The sequence below is a fragment of the Gracilinanus agilis genome, unplaced genomic scaffold (assembly GCF_016433145.1).
Source record: "Gracilinanus agilis isolate LMUSP501 unplaced genomic scaffold, AgileGrace unplaced_scaffold33092, whole genome shotgun sequence".
NCBI classification, from domain to species: Eukaryota; Metazoa; Chordata; class Mammalia; order Didelphimorphia; family Didelphidae; genus Gracilinanus; species Gracilinanus agilis.
The window spans coordinates 270-8,703 of NW_025365904.1; the positions used below are offsets into that span (position 1 = coordinate 270).

Consider the following 8,434-nt stretch of genomic DNA (forward strand, 5'->3'; position numbering starts at 1 on the left):
ACAATGTCATTTTTATTATATTAGCTCAGCCCATCCATGAGCAATTAGTATTTTTCTAGTTGTTTAGATCTGACTTTATTTGTGTGAAAAAAATGTTGCGTAATTGTGTTGAGGCTTGGGCAGGGACTTTGGGCCTCACTCTGCACTTGCACAAATTAGGAATACTGTGGACTTGCACAAATTAGGAATACTGTGGACTGCCTTGTGGTTGGGCTTGCAGTCTCACTCTAGGTTTGGGTAAGGGCTCTGGTCCTTTCCTTTGGCTTGTACTAGCTAGGTGTTATTAGGATAAGAATGGATTTGGGGTTTTGTTCAATAAATTAAATTCTGAAAAGCTGCCTTAGGCCTGCCTTGGAACTTGCAAAGCAGTAAGGGTGCTTAGAGTTCTGTGGAATGTTGAAGTGGTTTTTTTGAACCAAATGTCATTCCTATGGGCTTTTCTCTCACTGGAGTATAGTGAGAGAGGCTGCTAACGTCTGATCCTGTTATTCCCTGGGAGGATAATAAACTTTATCTAAAATCCCTTACTGTACCCTGCCAACTGCTTTGCTCTGGAAGTTGGAGCCTCAATTTGGGCTTGGACAGGGGCTCAGAGCCTCACTCTTGGCCTGCACTAGTCTGGTACCCTATGGACTGCTTTGTGCTAGTGCTTGGTACCTCACTTCAGGCTTGCACTGGGGTTTGGAACTTTAAAATAAAATTTATGTGAATAGTTGCCCTGCTTCAGGTTTGGCAGGATCTCAGGGTCTTGAAGTTGGCCTAAGTCCAAGTTCAGAACCTTTAATAGTGGATGTGGGCTGTTGGATTTCTGTTGGCTCGAGCAGTAATACTTTGTGCAGCCTTGCTGTGGGCTATGCTCTCTTCCACCCCAGTGAACCAGACCCTCTCTGCCCATCTTTCAAATCATTTTCTGTAGGAAAGTTGCTTCACCCATCCCCTTGTTGGTTCCGTCACTTTGGTATTCATTTTGAAGCATTATTTTTAAGATTTGTGGGAGAGAATTCTCAGGGTGTTTCAAGGTTTCCCTGCTGCTACTCTGCTATCTGTGTTTCACCTCAAGAATCAAGGGATATTTAAACTGAACAAAGACTCAAGAAATATATAGTAGTCATATTCAAGTAAATAAAGGTTCTTATGTGACAGAGCAAAACAACTTTGCTCATTTTGGCACCTTAGACTAATTTAGGCAGAACTACAGGAGAGGAAACACAGAAGAAAAGTAACTGCTTGAACGCATGGGTCAAGGCAGAGCTGATTGGGGATGTAGACTTGAAACTATCACACCAATGCAACTATCAACAATTTGGAAATAAGTCTTGATCAATGACACATGTTAAAACCAGTGGAAATGTGCATCCGCTACGGGGGTGGGGTGGGGGTGGGGTGGGATGTGAAGGGGGATGAAGGGGAAAGTAAGAACATGAATCATGTAACCATGATAACTTTTCTAAAAAATAAAAATTATTTTTAAAAAAGTGAATGGATGTTGCAGAAAAGCAAATTGAAGCTTGACAGAAGGAAGTATTTTTCACAAACGATTGTCCAAAAGTAGAATTGGCTGCTTAAGAAGGTTAAGCACTCCTTCTCAATGAAGGAAAGGTATATTACCATTTTGGGGGATATGTTGTAGAGGAAATTCCCTTTCAATTTTGGGTTAGGTTAGATAGCATCCTTGTAACTATGAGATTCTTAGCACTGTGACAAGACTAGCAGATTTAAAACAATATGAATACAATAAATATTTAAACTGATTCAGTATAAATTAGCATATAAGTACAATCAGTTTGTTTTGTTTTCCTCATAATCCTGTGAAGTACAAAGTACAAGTATCATTATCATCATTTTACAGTGAATTAATTGAAATATGTCTAGATAGAATAAATGGCTTATTCATAGTTTTATAACTATAGAATGTTGAGTCAAAATTTGCACTCTTTGTTCTATGGTTTAATTTTTTTCCTGTTCAAACAAATACTATATAACTCCATAGAAGGGAGAGATCAATATAGTCAGTGAAAGAATTCTTTACCTGTCATTTAACCTTGATTTTTAAAATATTTTAATCATTGATAAACTTCAATATATCAGTTTCTATTGGATATATTTCAAATCATTACTTTCTTTAGTATCACAATGTATTGTATTTTATACATTTAAAAACATTCTGAGGAATTCATGTCACACAAAAGTAAGAACCTCTGGGTTAGAGTAATCAGAAAAGCTTCCTTAGAGAAGGCAACAGAAGAATAAAGCCTCAAAAAAGATGGGTAAACCATAGCCCCATTCAATACTTATTTTTCATCTGTCTAAGCAGCACAACTTTTTATAAAGGATTAGTTTTCATGATCTCATTTTTTCTATATATTTGATCATATTAACCAAATAAAGTTCACTTAAATGGCATTCTAACCCATTGGGTTCAAATCAGTTTTAAGAAAGGAAAAAGTAATGTATTCACAAATAATTTATTGGTGAGATAAAGTTAGTACCAATTAAAGTTATAGTTCTTTAGAATGAAGCTGCCTAGTCTTTTCCCTTTTAAGCTAATCAATAGATGGGGTTGGGGAAGATGTGTCACTACATAGTCCATAGAAAAAGGATATTAAAAATGCCATGCATTTTAATTCTTAATTAGAGTATGAAATTGATTTTATTAAACTTTTTTTCTTTCAGAAAATGTTAATAGTCCCTATGGTTGCAGATGGAGTATTTTTTCCCAAAAATCCCAAAGAACTCCTCGTTGAAAAGCAGTTCAAAAATATCCCCTATATTGTGGGAATTAACCATGATGAATTTGGCTGGATTCTTCCAACTGTGAGAACACTGTATTTCTTTTTTATTTTTATGTTTCTTCTGTCTCCAGGAACAATAATTCTCTCGTTTGGTTAAGTAAAGAAAAAAAATTGAGATGGGACCATTCTGTAAAGTTCATCTTATTTTATCTCCATCAATATGGGTCTATATAGCCAAAGAATTTCTCTAAGCAATGGTCAAATTATTAAACCTGGTATTTAGTATTCCTTAACTTAAAAGATTGGTGACGTTAGAGACCATTCAGTACAAACACTTCATTTCACAAATGAGAAAACTAAGAGTCAAATAAGGAAGGAACTGTCAGAGAATAAATTACTTTTTGGGATCTAGACTCACAATCCAGTACACAGAACCTTTGTATTCTCTCCAATTTCCTTTCTTTTAAAATTGGATAGGATATGTTTAAGTTATTGGGTTTGATCCCTAACATGAACAATATGGAAGCAATATGGGATAGTGGAAAGATCTGAGATCTGAGGATATAGGTTGAAATTTTGGCTTTGCTGCTCATTACTCATGTGACCTTATACTTGTCGGTGAACTAGAATTTCTTTGACTGTAAAATAAGTTGGTTGAACCAAAAGATCTCTCAGAGTTCCCTTGGCTTTGAGTCCTATGAAAAACGAACTTCCTCAAATATAAATGCTATTTCAGGTATAAATGATTTAGTATTATCATCCAATGCCCCAGTGTCATTTACATTATGCTAGGGACACACAATAAGCTAAAGGAATATACCTTCAGTAGTGTGATTTGAAGAATTAAAATATTGACCAGCATTTCGAACACAGTAGGAATCCTAGGTTTAATGGATGTTTTTGTTAGTTGAATAAAAATAAGGCAACTTCAGAATCATAATTTAAAAAATAATGTATTCCTATTTTTGTGATTTCTTGGGATATTTTATAGGCCAAATGATTTCATTGATCCCAATGTGAAGAATCTTATTTCAACGACAAAAATAAGAGTGTTGTCTTTATTTATTTCACATTTAAAAGTTTACTTCTTTTGTTAGCTGATAATTGCTTTTTGTGAATTTTTATTTTTATTTAATGAAATAAATAAATAATTGATTTTTTAAATGTATTTTACAGATGTTGGAATATCCTCTATCAGAAGACAGACTGGATCAAGAGAAAGCAACAGCTCTATTGTGGAGTTCCTACCCACTTGTTGTAAGGGATATAGAATCATAGAATGTCAGAACTGAGAGGGAAATCATAAATTAATTTGGTTGATGATATGGGGGAGGGAAAATTAAAATGCAGAATGTCAGAACGCAAGGGACCTAGAAACAATTTAGCTCTATATCTTACAACAAAAAGTTGTAAAAAATAGGGAAATTCAGCCCCAGAGAGGGAAAATGATTTCACTATGGACAGTTGTTCAGCAGTAGAACCAGGACTTGAACTCAGATTTATTAAATTCAGCATGTATTCTACTGAACTATAAAGGTTTGAGGGACAGGAAGATGGCACAGTGGAGAGGTTGACAGGCTAGAGTCAGGAAGACTTGAGTTTAAATCTTATCTCAGACATTTACAAGCTGTGTGGCCCTAGGCAAATCATGTAACCCTATCTGTCTCAGTTTCCTTAACTGCAAAATGAGTTGAGAAGAAAAGGGCAAAGCACTCCAAAATCTTTGTCAAGAAAACTCCAAGAGACCATTAAGAATCAGATAAAATTTAATGATCAAACAAAAGCATAATGGTTTTACAAATAATGATTTTAATTGAAACAATAGTTTCAGAGGAGCATTTTGCCTTAATAGATATTATAAATGGTAAATTAGCTAAACAATTTATAGCAAAGTTTGATAATATTATAGTAAGGCTTGGTTATTATGAGTTGACAAAATCTATGAGAAAAAATATTGTTTGGGCTGATCTTTTATGGGGCACACAGTTAATTAATAGATGAATTGAGATATCTATGGATGAAAAATGGAATATATGAATGAAGGGCCAATCACTTTTTATTCTTTGCTTTATGCCCCATTCAGAGAATACCCAAAGACCTGACTCCTGTGATAACTGAACAATATCTTGGAGTGACAGAAGATTCTATCAAAAAGAAATGGCTGTTTTTGGACATGTTGGGGGACTTGTTCTTTGGGATACCATCTGTAATAGCGGCTCGACATCACAGAGGTGAGTTTCCAAGGATACCAAGGAAGAGGTTAAAGATGCAATCACTTAGCCTTTTAAATTTTTTCAACAGGATAATAGCTCAATCAAGAATTACTTGGGGGGCAGCTGGGTAGCTCAGTGGATTAAGAGTCAAGCCTAGAGACGCGAGGTCCTAGGTTCAAATCTGGCCTCAGACACTTCCCAGCTGTGTGACCCTGGGCAAGTCACTTGACCCCCATTGCCTACCCTTACCACTATTCTAATTAGGAGCCCATACACAGAAGTTAAGGGTTTAAAATTTAAAAAAAAATATTAAATAAAATAATTACTTGGGATAGGTTCCACCCAGAAGTGAAGTAGATAGCTGCATATATAAGATAGTGCTATGTTTGGAGACTGGGTCCAATGTTGGCTTGATTGTTTCTTAAATGTAAATAGGGAGAATATAAAGGTTTTAACAAGAAATACCAATAGTTTGTGAGTACAGAACATTGGTCAGCTGGGGACAGCATTATAACACTTGGTACTTATGAATCTAGAAGGGTCTATCTTTATCAAGAAGAAATTTGATGACTGTGTTGTGGATACCACAGGAGACTGAATATCTTAGCCAACACTGAGCTTCTATAATCAAGGAGGGAGGACAAAGAAATCTTACTAAAATTACTATAGATAAGAATAACAATTTGAGAAAAACAAATAATGTGCAATATCATTCTGCATGCCTCTATTGGTACCTAAGGTATGTTATGTGCCTATAGTCTCCCATTGTTTAAAATAACTTAATGACCCAGATCAGAAGCTTTTTATTGTTTAATAAAAGGTCTTCAAGGAGCCCCATTGATGGTAAGAGACTTGAACTTCTAAGTTTTCCACCATTTTCTTTTCTTTCAGATTCAGGCGCACCTACCTACTTATACCAATTTGAGCATCGACCAAGCTTTTGGGGAAACTTGAAACCAATGGCAATAAGTGCAGATCATGGGGATGAACTTTTCTTTGTCTTTGGGATTCCATTTGCTAATGGTAATGGATCTTTGCTTCCTTCAAAAGCTTCATAAGCAATCTCACCTAACATCCATTTCTAAAAGTTAGTTAATAGTTATTGTGTAGTCCTTTTAATATACCAAAGAGTCTTCCTCTCTGTTATTTCATTTGACTATCACAGTAACTTTGTGGTATAGAAAAGTTATTTTGTTTTGCCAACTCACAGATAAAGAAACAAGCCCAGATAGGCAAAATGATTTGTTTCAGGTTATTGGTAGAACTATAATAAACATCATTTGACTTCCAGTCCCAGGGCCATACTAACAAGGACATTATTCTAAAATTCAAGTGTCCAAATTGAGGAAGGACACTTTGTTTCCTTTAAGAAGTGATGCTAGACTGCATTAACAGTAGTCTAATGTTTAGGATAAAGGAGATAATAGTCCTGCTGTATTCAGTCCTAGTCAGACCATATCTGGAATATCCTGTTTCAGTGACTAAAGGAAGGGTAACTAGATTGGGGAATAGTTTTAAGACCATGATGAATGAAAATAGTTGAAAGAGTTGGGGATATTTAGCATGAAAAGAAGAGTGCAGGGACAAAATAGCTACTAGCTATCTTCAAGCATATGAAATATTATCATTTGGGATTAACCTTGATCTTCTTGGGTATAACTACGAGTGATGGATAAAAAGTTACATGGAGGTAGACTTTGATTTAATGTAAGAAAATATTTTGGCTATTTGAAAACATTCCTTATCATTCTATTAAGGTAATGAGTCCCTCACCACTTGAAATGTAACTATTCAAGTGAAAGTTATATGACTTCATGGGGGAGTTATAGCAATTATTGCTATTCAGGGTGAATTGGATCAGATGTTATCTTAGGTCCCTTCTAGTTCAGAGTTTATTAAATTCTTAGTGTATTTTCATGTGTCTTTTTTTAATTTTATTCATGTCTTCTGTCTTTTACATTATCATAATTTCCGCAGTAATTTTTTCCCTTCCCCTCCCAGAAAACTATCTAATATAAACAAATTATATTTTTAAAAACAAAAAGGATGAAAATCAGCACAATGTAGTGAAAAAGTCCCCAAACATGCACAATGTAAAATACCCATGGTCCTCCCACTTATTCTTAGAGTATAGTCATATTTCAATATATTCATGTGCCACAATTTTTTAGCCATTTTCTTATTGATAAACATTTATATTATTTCCAGTTCTTTGGTTTCATTCAAAGATAATGCTATGAATATTTCAGTGTATATGGGAATTTTCTTCTTCTTGATGATTTCCTTGACTTATATACCCACTAATGGAGTCTTGGGGTCAAAGTTCAATTTTAGTATTTTTATTTTCATGTTGCCAAATTGCTTTCCAAAATGTTTGTTTTTTTAAATCAATTCTCAGCTCTGCCAATAATGTATAATATGGGTATCATCACCCAAAATTGACAGTCATAATTTTTTTGTTATTTTTTCCAATTTCCAGAGATAAGATGAAACTTCAGGTAATCTTATAAATAATTTGGAACATTCTTTCATGTAACTGTTAGAAATTTACAATTCTTCTTTTGAAATGTTTGTTCACATCCTTTAACCACTTATCTATTAGGAAATGGCTAGTCATCTTACATATATTTGTTAGTCATTTATATATCTTGAATATCAAACCTTTATAAGAAAAGTTGAATACAAAGATTGTTTTCCCATTCAGTCCTTTCCCTTATTATTCTAACTATGTTATTTTTTCTTTTAAGAAGTTTTCAGTTTCATGTAATTCAAATGATCAATTTTATGTTTTTAATTGCCCCTCTCTCCTATTTGGTTAAAGATACATCATATACCCATAGTTATAAGAGGTATGATTCAAGTCTCTTCCAATTTCTATTGCATATCTTTAATATTGCAGATCTTTAATATCTTTAATAATATCTTTAAGTTTTTATATCCATTTATGACGCATTGTGGATTGTGATGTAATCTGTGCACATTTCTATAGGCAGAATACCATAAATATTCCTGACAACTCTGCTCTAGGGCCTTGATTTCCTCTTATTATTACCATGCTTTAAGACGATGGTTTTGATGTTAGGAGAGTAAATGATGCCATACTTTGGAAAAATCTTTGTGTGTCAGTCAAAAAAATCTATTAATGTTCTAAAGATTCACACTATAGCCTCATTTCATACTTCTTCCTTCATAGAATTCAGGTCTCTCCATTTTTCCAGTTTTTTTTCAAGTATTATTGGTTACAGTTGGTTTCCTGGGGCTTCCTGAGTATTCCCAAATATTCCTCACTAAGAAAAATTGAACCCACTTCTCCTTAGCATTTTATTTTTTTATTTTTATTTTTTTGTTTTATTATTTATTATTTATTTTATTGTTATTATATTTTATTATTTTAAAATGAATTTGTTTATTTATTTGTTTGTAACATAAAAATTTCCAGGTATCCTTCATCCTCCTCCACTCTCCACACTAGAGAAAGCATCATTTGAC

The 8,434-nt window shown here is 33.9% G+C and overlaps 1 protein-coding gene across 1 annotated transcript; it reads left to right on the forward strand.

The window, feature by feature from the left end:
• Positions 1-727: 727 nt before the first annotated feature.
• On the forward strand, positions 728-5,968 carry LOC123254806 (liver carboxylesterase-like; the record flags this gene model as incomplete). Its single annotated transcript, XM_044683728.1, has 5 exons — positions 728-912; positions 2,674-2,814; positions 3,909-3,989; positions 4,816-4,963; positions 5,837-5,968. Coding segments are annotated over 5 exons (687 nt in total), but the record flags the coding sequence as incomplete, so codon positions are not given.
• Between the last annotated feature and the right edge of the window lie 2,466 nt (positions 5,969-8,434).